The sequence below is a fragment of the Limanda limanda genome, chromosome 5 (assembly GCF_963576545.1).
Source record: "Limanda limanda chromosome 5, fLimLim1.1, whole genome shotgun sequence".
In the NCBI taxonomy this organism is placed as follows: Eukaryota; Metazoa; Chordata; class Actinopteri; order Pleuronectiformes; family Pleuronectidae; genus Limanda; species Limanda limanda.
Window position 1 is genome coordinate 26112296 of NC_083640.1, and position 18248 is coordinate 26130543.

General features: G+C 40.9%; 1 protein-coding gene across 1 annotated transcript; it reads right to left on the reverse strand.

Moving 5' to 3' along the window:
- Positions 1–403: 403 nt before the first annotated feature.
- Positions 404–9482, reverse strand: LOC133002195 (GTPase IMAP family member 8-like). Its single transcript, XM_061071961.1, is given in 6 exon segments — positions 404–2045; positions 2843–2895; positions 6136–6173; positions 7628–7677; positions 7680–8327; positions 9464–9482. Coding segments are annotated over 6 exon segments (1689 nt in total). The 3' UTR covers positions 404–1164.
- Positions 9483–18248: the final 8766 nt, after the last annotated feature.

The following is an 18248-nucleotide window of genomic DNA, read 5'->3' on the forward strand; positions in this document are numbered from 1 at the left end:
TACTATACAGATTACTTGATTTTAAAAGTAACTAAGTTAGAGTACAAGTTACTTTAATAGTTACATTAAGCAGCTGCCGACAACACCCCCCGCCGCCGCAACATAAAAATGACAACCGGTTTTGCCAACAATCACTTTATTAGAAGTGCATTTTTAACAGTAATGTACACAACAACAACGTATAATGTATCTACTGACATTTTAAGTGGAACTTAAAAACTATTTCCTGAAAAAAGACATGTTTTTAAAAAATAATAAAATAAAGACAGTCTTTCTTGACTTCACTTAACATAAATACTTGTTTTTATAAAAAATAAAAGAATGACAATCTTTCTTGAGCTAACATATTTAACTGTTAACACTGTAATGGAAAAACTTACTACTTATGATCTACATTGTTTATATAAATGTAACTTTTCAACATGTTTTATGAACATTGTACCTGTTGTTCACAGCATTTGAGAAGCAAGAAGTGGTTTTACAAAAAGCTGTTCTGTGAGGCAGCCCGGCATTGACAGTAGTAGGGATCTTGTTTATTATGGCACGAAACGAGGGCGATTCAACTTAATTGTCGCATAGGCTACATGACCTCACTCCCAGAGATGCAGGAAGAAAATCAAATATATTGTAACGGACTGGGTTTATGTTTATGTTTGGATTTGACGTATGTTCAGTAAAACACTGTGTTGAAGGAGCGTTCCGATATCCTGAGGGTCAGTGAAGGGGTCGTGGTGGGACATGTGACTGTTTGGACCAATAGGATGGCATTGTTGGGGATGTCAGGCCCTCATTGGCTGCTTGTGTTGGCGGATGGGGCAATGAGGAAGTGAAGTGTTGTTGATGTGTGCGAGTGACGGAGTAAGAGCGAGAAGTGCACATGTTCGTGTAGATGATAATAAAAGTAACAAAAAGTAGACAAAATAGTAACGCACAGTGACTTGGAGGAGTAACTTTAATCTGATTACTGGTTTGGAAATTGTAGCGCGTTAGATTACTCGTGACTGAAAAAAGGGGTCAGATTAGAGTAACCCGTTACTAGGTAGCGCGTTACCGGCATCACTTGTCTGTACAAACATGAATAAATACTGTTTTCACGATTAGATTTTTTAATTTGTATCTATTTCATTTAGCTGCAATGAGCTGATGACTCCTTGATATTAAATATCACTGTATGACGCACTCGTCTTTTATCACTGAAGTCACATATCCCACTCCTGCTCCAACTGCCGCCCCAATCGGCGCTCCAATAACACTTCCAACACCTGCTCCCAAAACAGCTCCAACACCTGCTCCAATAGCACTTCCAACACCTGCTCCAATAAGGACTAATGAAACAGTTCCTGCCACTTGTTCTTTGGCTTCAGATCTTGCATCATCATCGTCTTTATCTGGGTCATCCTTCTTAATCTCATCTGTCTTTTTTTTTACGGCTTTCTCAGCCTCTTGGAACATCTCGTTGGTGTAGTAGCTTCCTCCATTTCTCTCAACCATTGTGTTGATCTTCTTCAGCAGCTCATGGACCTGAGCAGGATTTTTATTTCTGTTGTTAAAAACATGGTATCCTCCTTTGCATTGCTGGAGGAAGTCGCTGAGATCCTTATTTTCACCAATGACGTTTTCTATGGAGACTTCGTCTGCCTCCAGATTGTCTCCATAGGTGAACAGGGCCATGGTGTAACATGCAGCCTGTTCTCCAAACAGCTTCTGAAGGATTTTCACTGTTTCCTGTTCTTCTTTAGTGAATCTGTCTACCTTGATGATGATCAGGAACACTTGAGGTCCAGGAGCAGCGTATATGATGCACTTAGCGATTTCCACCTTCACCTCCTCTTCACTCAGACTGGTGTCAAACAGACCTGGAGTATCAATAACCTCCAGTTTTTGGCCCTGAACCTTCCCTGTTCCTCTCATACACACTTTCGTCACTGAGGAAGCAGAAACTGATGATTTAAAAACCTTCTTCCTTAACATGGTGTTACCTACTGCACTTTTCCCAACTCCAGTTTTCCCAACAAGAACCATCCTGACAGAGTCCTTTGGATCTGCTGGAGAATTTCAAACACATGAACAAAGTTTAAATCAATCAATCTCATGTTTTAAACCACATTTACTTTCACAATTTGTCTCATCAGGCTTCACAAGGTGCAACTTCCTCTGATCTTAACCTGCAGAGTTAAACTATATGAGATTGAAATAATGAGTTTCACACCGGAGTTGTCTTAGAGGTTTAATGATTGACTTTGCAGAGGGTTAGACCCACATGGCTCAGAGTGCAACCAAAGGAAGGTTTTTATACAAAGTGATGAACAGGAAACGAAACAGAAAGCTGAATAACCGTCTGCGGTCTGGCATCACTGTTACAGAAACAGTTATCAAACCAGCAGCCAGGTGCATAGATAACGGTCAACAGGAGGTGGGATTACCAAGTGATGGCATGAACCTTGAGGTTGCATCAGCTAAGAGCACAGAAAACAGACAAAACTGTAGAAGGACATTGATCAGTTGAATTGTCCATTACAAGGTTTCCACAATAAAACATGTCAAGCCTCCGCTTTTCAGAAAACAGACGGACTCTGCTGATTGGCTTTCACACGGGTCAACAAGTAGGAACAACTTGTCCCGTGAAGTTAGTGTGGAAGCATTTGAATGGTTTCTCCTCCAGTCATTATGGTCTCCATCAAATCAGACACATACTGTTCATATTCAGGTTTAAAGTTTGAATTGGTGTAAATACTTGACTGTTGTAAATCTCATTCATCGGAAAAGAGGAAGTTAAAAAGAAAAAGAGAAAAGATGAGAATATAAATCCAGTGTGAACAAACGTATGTAAAGTTTTACTCACAGGTTTGTTTCTTGGACATGTTTGTCAGTGAAGTCTCGTCAGAGTCCAAGTGACTTTGTTCACATATAATATTTTAGTAATGATGTCTGAATAACCTGCTCATGGACTGGCTGTCGTAGCTGGTGTGATATTACAAAATAGTTTCTCACATTCTTAAATGAGATTTACCCGAAGCTGTTAGGCTTAAGCGTTAATCAGAGTGTTTGTTTGCTAGTAAATCTACATTTGGGTTGTTGTAGTTTAAACTAGCTTTGACATCCAACTGTTGCTTGTCCACTCAACTCTAGGCTCTGCAAAGTCTTAAAAACATGGAAAATGAGGCTTATTTACAGCTTCCAGGTATTAAAAAGTTCTTAAAATGCATATTGGGAAAATAATGAAAAGCAACACAAATCAGTTCTGCATATTCATATAATTATAAATTATAAATGCTCCAGTTTGTCCTTTAATTTTCTCTTTTAATCTGATTTGTCTCATCAGAGTTCACAAGGTGCAGCTTCCTCTGATCTTAAGCCGCAGAGTTAAACTATATCGTGTTGAGGTTTCCACAATAAAACATGTCAAGCCTCCGCTTTTCAGAAAACAGACGGACTCTGCTGATTGGCTTTCACACGGGTCAACAAGTAGGAACAACTTGTCCCGTGAAGTTAGTGTGGAAGCATTTTAACATTTTCTCCTCCAGTCATTATGGTCTCCATCAAATCAGACACATTCTGTTCATATTCAGGTTTAAAGTTTGAACTGGTGTAAATACTTGACTGTTGTAAATCTCATTCATCGGAAAAGAGGAAGTTAAAAAGAGAAAGAGAAAAGATGAGAATATAAATCCAGTGTGAACAAACGTATGTAAAGTTTTACTCACAGGTTTGTTTCTTGGACATGTTTGTCAGTGAAGTCTCGTCAGAGTCCAAGTGACGTTTCCTTCTCCCTCGGGTCTTTTTATGATCTGTAATGAGCTGATCGTTATTATCTGCTCCTCTGGTCCAATGCCCACAACACACCCTTACAAAAATACATTCCTGTTTGTGTGTGTGCGTGTGCGGAGCAGTCATAGTTAAATTCTGGGATAGCTTTACATTTCTGCTCAATGCATTCACAATACTTTAAAGGTCGTTGAGATAAAAATGAAGACCAAGATGAAAAATAGGTGTGGTTGGACCCACAAGTACTTTGTTCACATATAATATTTGAGTAACAACGGCTGAATGACCTGCTCATGGACTGGCTGTCGTAGCTGGTGTGATATTACAAAATAGTTTCTCACATTCTTAAATGAGATTTACCCGAAGCTGTTAGGCTTAAGCGTTAATCAGAGTGTTTGTTTGCTAGTAAATCTACATTTTGGTTGTTGTAGTTTAAACTAGCTTTGACATCCAACTGTTGCTGGTCCACTCAACTCTAGGCTCTGCAAAGTCTTAAAAACATGGAAAATGAGGCTTATTTACAGCTTCCAGGTATTAAAAAGTTCATAAAATGCATATTGGGAAAATAATGAAAAGTAACACAAATCAGTTCTGCATATTCATATAATTATAAATTATAAATGCTCCAGTTTGTCCTTTAATTTTCTCTTTTAATCTGATTTGTCTCATCAGAGTTCACAAGGTGCAGCTTCCTCTGATCTTAAGCCGCAGAGTTAAACTATATCGTGTTGAGGTTTCCACAATAAAACATGTCAAGCCTCCGCTTTTCAGAAAACAGACGGACTCTGCTGATTGGCTTTCACACGGGTCAACAAGTAGGAACAACTTGTCCCGTGAAGTTAGTGTGGAAGCATTTTAACATTTTCTCCTCCAGTCATTATGGTCTCCATCAAATCAGACACATTCTGTTCATACTCAGGTTTAAAGTTTGAATTGGTGTAAATACCTGACTGTTGTAAATCTCATTCATTGGAAAAGAGGAAGTTAAAAAGAGAAAGAGAAAAGATGAGAATATAAATCCATTGTGAACAAACGTATGTAAAGTTTTACTCACAGGTTTGTTTCTTGGACATGTTTGTCAGTGAAGTATCGTCAGAGTCAAAGGGACGTTTCCTTCTCCCTCGGGTCTTTATATGAGGGGGCAGACACACACAGGAAGTGACACTGTCTTTCATCACAGTGGTGACAGGATCTTTCTTTAAAGGTTCAGTGTGTAACATTCAGGTGAAAGGATCTGATGGCAGAATTTGAATATAAAATGATCCTAGTGATGTTTTCACTAATGTGTTTCATCTAAATTGTACAGTTTGTGGTTTTCTTTGCCCTTAAATTTACCCTTTATTTGAAAAGCTTTATCTTTAATTACTTTATTTAAATATGTTAAACTTGCATCTGGAGCAGGTCCTCTCTAAGGAGGCCGCCATGTTGTTTTACAAACACTTGTGACAATATGAAGAGAAGGAATCTGTTCACCAGTGACGGGGTGTGAGTGTTTGAGCGCTCTCTCTTCCGCCACTCAAAATCTAGCGCCCGCTGCAGCTTCCGCTTTGCCTTCTTCTCTTTTTTCAGCCTCCTCTGGATCGACAATGAGAATGAGGTCATGTTGTTCTGCAGAATCCTCTGACCTCAATATTTGTTTGCAAAGTTTAACAGTGAAACCTGTCTCACCTCCACAGCTCCCACAGCTTCCAGAGGGAAAAATGTGATACTTCACTGGTCAGTCTATTCACACTATTTGAGTTTAATTTGTGTTTATGTAATTTGTGTTTATGTACAGATTTTGACTTGCTCGTGAAGTCATTGTCGTATATTCGTAAGAGTAGATCATTTTGGTGTGTGTTCAAAACACGACAGGCTTACATTTATGATACCTGCCTTCTGGACTCTCAGACATTCTCAGAGAGTCCTCCAGATGTTTATCTTAGAAGTTCTCTCCCTTTTTGAAATGATCCTTGACTTTGGGAATGACCTCTGACCAGCTAATGAATGGCTGTAGAAGGAATGTTCTTGACCAATGTGTCTTCATGCTCGGACACAAAAACATGTCCTTCTTTAGTCAGAAATACCATGGGGGACCCACTTCAACAACAACCTCGACCTCTCGACTGCCCAGAATATACCTTATCATAACATGTATATATATATTTATCATTTCATAAAAAACATTGCTGTGAAAAGGTTCCTTATGATGTACATTCGTATGTATGCTCTTCTATTTTAATTGTAATTTTATATTCTATTCCTTTTACGTTTCTTCTTCTCTTGTCTCATCCTGGCGTACCAACTGAGTTTCCCTGGTGTGGGATCAATACAGTTTGATCTAATCTTATCTCCCCTGTGTCTCACGTTCTGTCTCACGCTCTGTCTCACCTGTGTCTCTCACCTTCTGTCCCGCAGAGGATCTTAACCTGGAGACCAACCACACCAGAAAAGAGAAAGATACATGACTGTGTTCGGAATGTTCATATGATACGATGCCAGTGGAACAGCAGGTTGTGGGTTAGTGGAACGTAACTGGTTTATAACAGGTCTTAGTGTTAGTGGTTGTAGAAAGATGTAAATAATTACACAAGCTACTTGTATTTAGGTACCGACCTTTATTTGTTTGTGTCATCTCAGCTCCTTGACATTAACAAACACTCAAGAAGGTGGACATAGGCCAAAAAATCATATTCTATTCATATTGATCCAAACTTTTCATGACAGAATAATTTAAGCTAATCAGGTCCAGACTCTTCTCTGGTTTTAAATCACATATTACACACATGACATGTGTGACGTCATTAATCACGTGAGTAGTGATTAGTAAAACTCTACAGTAGGTTACCATCTCCTAGAACAGATGATACATTCTGATAAACATTATGATCAAAGTTAAAGTGTTTCCATGATTATTTTCAGGGGGGTTAGGTTTGTGGGTTGTCCCTCTGTCAGTACGTCTGTTGGTACGTCCACATTCTCGACATCTCAAATATTCCTTGAGCCAATTTCCTCACAATTGGTACAAAATGTCACTTAGACTCAAGGTCACTCTGTCTTTACAAACATGAATAAATACTGTTTTCATGTTTAGATTTTTAAATTTGTATCTATTTCATTTAGCTGCAATTAGCTGATGACTCCTTGATATTAAATATCACTGTATGACGCACACATTTTCTACCCCATATCCCACTCCTGCTCCAACTGCCGTCCCAATCGGCACTCCAATAAGACTTCCAACACCTGCTCCCAAAACAGCTCCAACACCTGCTCCAATAGCCCCTCCAACAACTGCTCCAGTGAGGACTAAAGGCCGGCGCATGCTTCTGCGTTTTCACGGGCCCGGAGACGCAAGAGCCCTTCCGGGCCCCTCACGCCCCTTTGTACGTCCTTACGTGCGTCGGCCAATTTTTCTAACTAGACGGCAAAGCCCCGCAAGCGTCACCCGCCCGCAAGGGCTGTGATTGGTCTGCTAACTACATCATTTCCGGAGTCGCATTTCCGGTTCATGCCCTGAAACCACGGAAGATTTAGAAGAATGAATATGGACCAAATAGAAGAGCACTTGGCAGAAGAGATCCGAAACTATGGCCACTAGTATAACCCGTCACTGACCGGCGGATTTTTCCGCCAGAAAAAGGCTCTGAGGAGCCGCCGTGGCGATGTAAATAAATCGCTCTTCTTCGTGCAACACAGGAAGAAGAGCTGACTTCAACAAAAAACATTACTGCGCCTAGTGTTCTGGCGGGGAATTGCATGGCAACACGCGCAACGGTTGGAAAACCATGAATGAGAACGAGTCCTGCGTTACAGCTGCGTGCCTGCGGGCCCCTGACAACGCAGAAGCATGCTCCGGCCTTAAGGAAACACTTCCTGCCACTTGTTCTTTGGCTTCAGATCTTGCATCATCATCGTCTTTATCTGGGTTATCCTCTTTAATCTCATCTGTCTTTTTTTTACGGCTTTCTCAGCCTCTTGGAACATCTCGTTGGTGTAGTAGCTTCTTCCATTTCTCTCAACCATTGTGTTGATCTTCTTCAGCAGCTCATGGATCTGAGCAGGATCTTCATTTCTGTTGTTAAAAACATGGTATCCTCCTTTGCACTGATGGAGGAAGTCGCTGAGAACCTTATTTTCACCAATGATGTTTTCTATGGAGACGCCGTCTGCCTCCAGATTGTCTCCATAGGTGAACAGGGCCATGGTGTAACATGCAGCCTGTTCTCCAAACAGCTTCTGAAGGATTTTCACTGTTTCCTGTTCTTCTTTAGTGAATCTGTCTACCTTGAGGATGATCAGGAACACTTGAGGTCCAGGAGCAGCGTATATGATGCACCTAGCGATTTCCACCTTCACCTCCTCTTCTCTCAGACTGGTGTCAAACATACCTGGAGTATCAATAACCTCCAGTTTCTGGCCTTGAACCTTCCCTGTTCCTCTCTTACACACTTTCGTCACCGAGGAAGCAGAAACTGATGATATAAAAACCTTCTTCTTCTTCCTTAAGATGGTGTTTCCTACTGCACTTTTCCCAACTCCAGTTTTCCCAACAAGAACCATCCTGACAGAGTCCTTTGGATCTGCTGGAGAATTTCAAACGCATGAACAAACTTTAAGTCAATCAAGCTCATGTCTTAAACCACATTTACTATCACAATTTGTCTCATCAAGCTTCACAAGGTGCAACTTCCTCTGATTTTAACCTGCAGAGTTAAACTATATCAGGTTGAAATAATGAGTTTCACCCCGGAGTTGTCTTAGAGGTTTAATGATTGACTCTGCAGAGGGTTACACCCACATGGCTCAGAGTGCAACCAAAGGAAGGTTTTTATACAAAGTGATGAAGAGGAAACGAAACAGAAAGCTGAAGGAACCGTCAACAGTCTGGCATCACTGTTACAGAAACAGTTATCAAACCAGCAGCCAGTTGCATAGATTACGATCAACAGGAGGTGGGATTACCAAGTGATGGCATGAACCTTGAGGTTGCATCAGCTAAGTGCACAGAAAACAGCCAAAACAGTGGAAGGACATTGATCAGTGGAATTTTCCTTTACAAGGTTTCAAAACAGACGGACTCTGCTGATTGGCTTTCACACGGGTCAACAAGTAGGAACAACTTGTCCCGTGAAGTTAGTGTGGAAGCATTTGAACGGTTTCTCCTCCAGTCCTTTTGGTCTCCATCAAATCCGATACATTCTGTTCATACTCAGGTTAAAGTTTGAATTGGTGTAAATACTTGACTGTTGTAAATCTCATTCATCGGAAAAGAGGAAGTTAAAAAAAGAAAAGATGAGAATATAAATCCAGTTTGAACAAATGTATGTAAAGTTTTACTCACAGGTTTGTTTCTTTGACATGTTTGTCAGTGAAGTCTCGTCAGAGTCCAAGTGACGTTTCCTTCTCCCTCGGGTCTTTATATGATCTGTAATGAGCTGATCTTTATTATCTGCTCCTCTGGTCCAATGCCCACACCACACTCTTACTACAATACATTCCTGTTTCTCATTAGCAGTTAGCTTAGCTGAATTTGTTTTTGCGGAACGAAGAAAAATCTTTAGTCATTTTTCCTTTATTTAAAATGAATGTTAAAATTATAATCGGAAGTTTATTTTGAAAGATAAAATGTTTCCGTGTGTGACGTCATCAATGATCCCTGTCATGTGTGAACGAGGAGTTGAGTCGATTTTTCAAACGTATGTAAAGTTTTACTCACAGGTTTGTTCCTTGGACATGTTTGTCAGTGAAGTATCGTCAGAGGCCAAGTGACGTTTCCTTCTCCCTCTGTACTTTATATGATCTGTAATGAGCTGATCTTTATTATCTCCTCCTCTGGTCCAATGTCCACACCACACTTTACAACTATTCAAACTGGGCCGGTCGCAGGTGCTGCCTCCTCTGAACAGCAGCCACAGGTGGAAGTTGATGTTTCATCCACCCAGAACACTGAGGAAGAGGCGCAGCCAATCAGCAGCCAGACTGACCTCATTCTCACTCCTCATGTGAAGACCTCAGTTACAGAGGAGGAGGAGGAAAGCTGTCTGAGGACACCGTTGATGTTGCATCCACCCAGAACACTGGGGAGGAGTTGCAGCCAATCAGCAACCAGCCTGACCCAACTGTCGATCTCCTGCAGGAGTCTAAAACAAGAGGAATATCCCAGGTTCATGGTGGAAAGGAGCAAGATCAAGATCAAGGTAAAAAAGAAGAAGAAGCACAGACCTGCTCAAACCGGGCCACAGGTGGATGGAGACAGTTTTCTCAACCATGGCAGCTTGGAGGACACCAGGAGCACTGTGGCAGACTGTGCTCCAGGTTGTTGTCAGTATAGAGATAATACTGACACTGAGCTGCAGCAGGGACTCCGGGAGGAAGACGGGCCTGTTGCTGCGTGAAATGTCGAACAGCAGAGCAGGTTGTTAAAGTGCTTGAAGACGTCATAGATCAGCTGTTGACATTGATGAAGAGGTGCCCAACATCTGGCTGTACCTCACTTAGGTGATCCGCCCTGTGCCTCTGGATGCGTCTCCGTTGAACAGCGCTTTGTGGGAGTCAAGAGTATTGTACCTCCTCAACACATCTTTCTCTATATATATGTATATATATATTAAATAACAGGAAACTTTATTTTAACTGTCAGTGCACAGCACAGGGAACTGTACTGTCTATCTGTATCTTCTGTCATAAAAAAAGTTTTTTTTTGAAAAACGTGACGTACTCCATCTGGCTCAAGGAAAAGTGGTTAGGAAAGGAGATGATTTAGTGGTTAGGAAAAGAGATGATTTGGACTTTCTGAACACAGCCCTGGTTCTAATTAGGCAAAACCTCCTATCTGAGCTCCTGGTTAAGATCAGTGTTAGGATGTGAATTGTGGTTAAGTTTAGGTTAGAGTAAGGTTTAAATCAGTCATGGTTAAGGTTTGGGATAAGGTTTTGGTTGCAGTGTACTAACAAGGAGAGCTATGCAAACTTAATTCTCCTCCAGCTTATTTCGTCAAATTTTCGGCAGGTTCAGCTCATTTTGGTTTTCCTTTCTTGCAGCTCCTCTCTTAATAACCGCATTGTTTCCTGAATATATAGTTTACTGAGTATTCTCATGCAATCTTAGTCATGAAGGGTCTGTGTACTTGTGAAATAATAAAAAATAACATTAAATGTCCAAAACTGGAGTCTTCTACGATCTTTAAAAAGTCAGTGTTTATATTTGTTATTTTTTTGGGGACTTTTATAATTCATAATTTATTTATAATGTACTGCAGCATGTAGGTCAGTGTACGCTGGCACTTCTGTAAGCTGCTGGGCATATACCCTGAGCAGCATGAACACTTCATAACATTCAATTAACCTGATGTAAATTAATCATTTGGTTTCAATTATAGCACATGCAGGCAAATGTTAATACGTGTGTGTGTGTGTGTATGTGTGTGTGTGTTTGTGTGTGTGTGTGTGTGTGTGTGTGTGTGTGAAATCTGCCTCCAAAGAGAAGCCCTTCAGTGTGATATATGGTTATGGCAATAAAACTTAAATGGCAGTGTGTGTGTGTATAATGTATATGCACACTCACATATTAATGTAAACATGCAGCGATGCCTGCCAAATGAAAATCATTTATCTCTGCACCAGGAGCTTCGGCTTGTTTGAACTATCTTAAACCATCTCATTGATTACTGACTGGTCATTTATGGGAGATGATGAGGTTTATTAAGACACTGATTATTTTCTCTGCCCTCTATCCTCCTCTGTAACCTTAATACCTTTTATTCTGTATTAATCAAATTCAATTTAAATGTGCCTTCGTCAGATCTTGTTCAAGTTTCAAGTAAGCCCACGTTTTGGACTTAATGCTCTAGTTAGTTCAGGATCAATGGCGTTCTTTTAGCACTCAGTCACCTTGCGTGGGGAGAGCCTACACTGGATTACTCTGGTGACTTAAGTCTGCTTGGCAGGAGAAGGTGAGGAATGGCTGAGGTCCAAGTCATTAAAGGAGATATATATGCTGTAGTGCTCCAACACTTTATGGAATTATGAAGCAGAGGATGGCTGTAAATGAGGAGACAGGATTGTTAAAAACAGGACCAGAAACAAGCAGTAGGCCAAGGTCAGAGGATATAGAGTGTCCTCCATTTGTTTTGACATGCTGGGAACGACAGATGGGCGAGGGTCAGGAAGGAGAAGTGTTATAATAAAGATCATATATTATAATTTTTATTGCCACAGCTAAATGCAATTTCCCAATTTGAAGGTGTAAGGCACTCACTAGGGAGGGGCTGCTGAAACTTTGGCTGTCTGATACAGCGAGAAGCTAATTCCCTAAACTTCACTGGGGTTTTTGTCGGATATTTCGTCACCTATTCACCTGGATATTTCACAGCTCTAGAGACTGTCAAATACACCGCCGAGGACGGTTGGTTTACCTGGAGCGAGGGAATCATGAGTGACATATTTAAGGCACAGCATGTCTATTTTGATCATGTCAGTGTGTGCCTGATACACGGCCACAGAAATACTTGGACATAACCAGGGACTCACATGTAGAGAACAGCAGCAGATATGCAATTAATCAGCATGTGCAATCAATTTCCACAATATTTATGCAGTGTTTACTCGGGTAGCGGCTTTAATCCATAAATATGAAATGACTTCCATCAGATGCACAACCCCCTTCAAATATTTAGCTGTGTACTACCGGTTGGAAGTGGAAGATGAATCGAGCACAGTCTGTAATGGCCCCAAAGAGTCCCATCAGCTACATCTGAATAACACCAAAGTGGTCCCATGAATACTGATGGCTCATATCCAGGAAAGCAGGTGGCTGCAGTCCAGATATTGATTTGATTCTCAATTTACTGATTAGACTTTTAAAAAAGTTGAAATGCAAGACTGACGTGAGATCATTTACTGTCCATCCTGGGTGTTCGCACAGAAAATCTGCCAGTCAGCAGGGTCGATTTTTGTGCCAGTCATGCAATGACACACCTGTGTGCATTGTAAACTTTATTACAAAATGGTCCAGTGCTGCCTGGCATTTACTGATGATGTAATTTGTCCTTTCCTCTGTGATATCAGAGAGAAAACACATGCAGGATATTGTAAGCAACGCTCCATCTTATGCTCAGGAAATGTGTCTGTACATTGCTGCCCAGACAACCAGGCTTACTCTATTGTCGCAGTTACTTGCGGTCCCACTGAAAGGCACATATGGAAAAATGCCTTGAGTGTAAAATAAAATAAAGCTAGATTACATCTCCTATAGAGGTCTTCTCTAAATCCAGTGTGTAACAGAGAGAGGCTTTAGCTCCCAGGCAACAGAGAGAGATGAATAAAGGCCATCCCATTTCGTTGAGGGTGTGGGGCAGGCCAGTGATGGAGCATTCGCAGTTTCACATCAGAGGAGGAAGGCGGGAGATAAAGAGGAGCCCTATAGACACTCTCTCGGATGTAATGATGCAGAGAAAGAGAGGGAGAGAGGGAGCAGAACAACAGTGCGGTGAGCAGCCTCTCACCACAGGAAGCTGCTGAAAACCTGTTATCCCTGATAAATGAAGCAACCCTGCGGTGCAGTCCTTTTAATTAAAGGTTGAACGGACTCCGGACATTGGCAAACAAAAAATTGCTAGATTTCCACATTATAACAAGCATTGTCCAGGTGTGACTTCATCTCCAAGCACGCTCTTTCCCATCATGTGGGGATGTGCCGTGCTAATGTTCAGTGTGTTCTCTTATTCCTCCGTTGGGAGGGTTAGGAATGTGGGGAAAGTGAACAGACAAAGGACAAGAGCGAATGCAGACAACAGCACAATAGCAACCGTGAGAGAAATATGAAAACAAGTCAATAATCAGCGCACATGCCAATCGGAAGCAGTGCATGCTAGTTATATGATTGTTATCACTGTGTGGGGTTGATACCCAAGTTGTATATTTCAGTTTTATTACTGCTTGCTTTCACCAAGGGATGAAGTTGATGCTGATCCCATTCATGAAGACCTGAATACTCCGGCCTTATGTTGGATTTAGAAAAAATACCACAGCAACGCATTTTCATTCATACTGCCATTCTGTGTTTATGCTTCATCTTCCTCTAAGGAGATGGAAAGGGTCCAGCAGAAGTAATCCCACTGCTGAGGTTCAGTGATTCCTGGATCAAGTGCAAACACTTTCTCTCTATCTCTCTCTCTCTCACACACATACACACACACACACACACACACACACACACACACACACACACACACACACACACACACACACACACACACACTATTTAGTATAGATAAACAGGCGTACAGATGGCTGGAGAAACTGGCTGGCAAGATGAAAGGCAATCGTAACGGCTCAGGAGAACTAACGAGGTGATTATAACTACAAAAAATTCTGGGGACGTCTGGTGGGCAGATGGAAAATGACAGGTGAGGGAAAAGGAAAGATTTTTCGAAAATCTGTTGCTGTAGAAATTCTCAGATAAATAAAAGTGTAAAACTGCAGCTTTCCTTGTAAGGCCTTTGCATTGACTCAACTTCATTATGTACACCTGAAAAAAATCACAGTTTTATATTAAAGCACACTTTTTTTTAACATACATTTTCTAGCAACTGATCCACAGTATTTTACCTGTGATGTGTGTATCTAATTTTCTTTATTTAACAGCTGAGGAGAAGCCCTGGTGTCATGATTCTGCCGTTGTGGCTCTGAACTTTTAAAGTGTGAAAGACCATTTTTTTGTTCCTACTGTGTTTCACCTGTGTATGTAAGTCTTTGCGCTTCCCTGCGTTTCTAACGTTTTTTCAGTTCAGCCTTCTTCGCAGTCTTTTCTGGTTTTCCAGTGTTATTCTGTTGGGGATTTTTTTGGGACTTGTTTTCTGTTAGTACTTCAGTCGTAGTTAAAATACCTTTTTGTTTTGTTACCTGAATCATTCTTGACACCTGTGAAGTCGAGAGAGATTTCACAAGGACTCAAATTCTGCCTGTGGTCTTTTAAATCTTTCTTATCTAATGATTTTATTTAGTTTTTTGGTTTATTCTTATGGAAGGATTTTAACCAATCAAAAATGGTTATAATTGGAGACTTTTAACATTTATTTTAACACTTGTTGTCCCTGCATGCCATGCCCCTCTTATATCACTTACTCCGAGTGCTGCATTTTAACCCAAATCTTACCCAAACCATGACAATTTCATGCCTAAACCAAACCTTAACCCAACAACAATTTACAAGGTCAACTCTTATGCTGGAAATGGTCCTAAAGAGGCACACACACACGGTCTTGTCTCCATGACTTTTTTGATTTGTAAACTTACTCCTTGTTACTAGTTGCCTGACCCTAACCTTCACATAACACAAACCTACAACTAAACCAACTCCTGTTGCCATAAGTGGACAAAAGAAACCGGAAAGTTTCTGCTTTTGTTGAGATTACCTTAGCCAGTAGCATTCCACTGTCGACACACATGCAAACCAAGGTAGCTCGGATAATGTATGATAAACAATTCACAAACATGTATACATAATTTCTATATTAATGAAAAAGAGAATCAGAGTTGAGCACTAAAGGACTCTATGTCCACTGAGCCTTTTTTCCTTCTCTCCATTTTCCACACATCTGTCTCCTCTTCGCATTGCTAAGTGGCTTCTTCATGGCTCAGTATGTTTGTTTGCACCATGTTTAAAAAGCATATGGTGTTCTCCACCTTACATGTTACAGGGGTCATTATTACTGACAGGATGTATGCTTTTTTACAAACAATGTGTCAGATTAATCATTATATATTCATTTCACTGTTTCATGGCTTGCAACAAATGCAGGGTCAGAGGTCAGGAACGTGTCTGTGTATGTCTGTGTGCTGTGTCATGAGCTTGTCATTGTCAGTGCTCTTTGATTTACACTGATGAATGGCTTGCTTATCTCCCGTTTATATAAAAAACACAGACAATGTGTCATACTGTGAATGTGCCCTGTGTCTAAATGCTGATAGGCGAGATGTTGATAATTACACTAGAATACATGCAGGATTAATTGATGTGTTTTGGGTTAACGTCGTGGGAGGGAATACAAATGTTTTGCATCTCTCGTTCCCCCTGTTAGAATCAGGGTGCAATTCGTGTCAATCTTTCCCTCACTATTGATTTTGAGGCTGAAGACAGTTTTTAAACCTCACAGCACTCGCTGCAATATATAACATCGCAGCCGGCACCTTCACAATGTCAGTGTGCTCGCTTATCTTTCTAGTGATTGCTGGAGGTACATTTTCAAACGCTGATTGATTCCAGAGGGTGTGGAGCTGGCCTTTCTCCCCTCAATATGTGATCAAATGTATGGAGATTAGTCAGACCCATGGGATATATTGGTACGTTTGTAGGCCATGATTTCACGTCTTCAAAATCAATTGAGAGCAATCATCACATACCTGTCAGGCTCGCCAGGCCAATCAGCTGCCTAACAGGCTCTCAAAAGGCACTGGGAGCCCCATGTAAAAATCAAGAGTGGCTCTGGTGTTGAGACAAGTCGGGCAAGTGCAGGCTGAAGTGAGTGGCTGTGAGAGTTCTTGATTCATCTTTAGATTTTAAGACTGGGTCATAACTTTGTTCCCTGTTTGCGATACTTTTTGTCAAACCTTCAGACAACCCAGTGGTGTCTGGCTACTACGGTCGTTCACTTTCATATACTGACCTAACCATCTTAATAAAGCAAAGATGCTTTTCGTCTATATTACAGAAAGTGCAGAGGTCAAAAAGTAGGTCTTAAACTTCCCTCTTATGATACTTTTTTTTCTGTGTTTTATATTATAATACTATTGCTCTGTTTTTTCACGCGAATTACAGAGTGACTATGAATGGCTCCAGGAGAAACCTGTGCTTTTATAAGCTACCTCTAATATCTCTTCTCCCTCCGCTAAATCTCTTTTCCCTCCTCTCTATGACAACAAGTACTTGATGTGGTGTGTTAATGCCGCCTCGAACACGCAGCAGATTTTAAACAAAACAATATAAAAATGAATAAATAAGTGGAAAATCTCCTGGTGAAAAAGCAGTGTCGTTCACGTAGAAGACACAGACGAAGATGTCTCGAGAGTTTGTGGTGATAAGAGCCAACACCAGTTTTTGTGTGTTGTTAAGAAAATCGCGTGATGTCCACAGCTGAATTAATATGTCACTACCTGTCTCTGTCTGCTGCACACGGCTGCACCACATCTTGTGAACACGTCTGTGCAGAGAGACTCCCAAGTCTGTGAAAGCAAACTGGGGGTAAAGTCCAGACTCAATTCTCCTGACTCAATCCACAGGTCATGTCAAACGGCTCAAGAGTGTGAAAATCTGAAATCTTAATAATGGTGAATAGGGCTTTTTTGAAACAATATAAACTGGAAGTGCCAATACAGCAAAACTACACAGTAAAGGTTTTATCACGAATTTTAAATAATGTTGATTTGACGATGCCCAGCCACATGCACCCTGGTCAGCTGGGCTTTGTCTCTTTTAAGGCATTTTGACCAAACTGGGCTCAGTAACTACAGATATTGCCTATCTAATATCTAATTACTTAATTATGAGTAAGGTATTTGTCATTTCTTTTGAGAGAGTAACCAGCAATTCCTAATATATCACATTTTTTTATTTTTAAATATTTGTTCCTCACTTGTCATAAATGAGGAAATATCACCAAAAGACAATGAAGAAAGAATGTATAGTACTGGGCCGAGCAGTGGCCCCTGGGGAATCCCACAGTTAAAAGTAGATGTATAAGTGATACAAACAACATGCTAGATTTTGTCTGGTTGATTGGAGTGTACAGTCTGACCCATAAATACTTATGAGCAACTGAGATGTACAGGAGACCAAAAGTAAACAACACAAGCTGCCCTCTTTTCTCATTAACTGCTAAACATTGCACAAAGGGCAAAGACCATCTTGTTGCTCCAGTGGAGCTGTTCAGGCAAACTCCCAGGTGTAAGATATGTGTTTATGACCCTCTCCCCTGGTCCCTGCAACAATGCTTTCATAAAGTTGTTCCCATAAATTAAAAGGATCCTTTATCAGCTTGTCAAGTTGTAACTGCGACTTTGTAATGGCTGATATGTTGACGTTTTTCTTATCTTCCTAATCCTCCTCCGCTTCTTACCGCCCGCATCCTTCAATTATCGCAGTGTTTTGCAGACACACACTGTGCTCCTGTTATTAATTGGGGAATATTGCGCCCCTCCCTCCTGACATTTAGGCAGGCTTCATGACAGCAAAATCGTTATCCATCAATTTCCCTTTTCCTCCCTCCGTGTCACCGGGTCTATCCTAAACACTAGTGAGAAGCTTTAATGTCTTCATTTGTCTGGTGTCCGAGACTCCTTATTTCTAGAAGGACATTCTTTACGGCATGGCACAAAGGCAAATAACTTACTCTGGTTGAGCTGTTGTCGACATATAATGTCCACCATGAAATGAATTAGCTCCCTTCTTTTGTCTAGTATGATGAAACATTGCATGATTGTATCCTCACCCTTCGACATTGATCT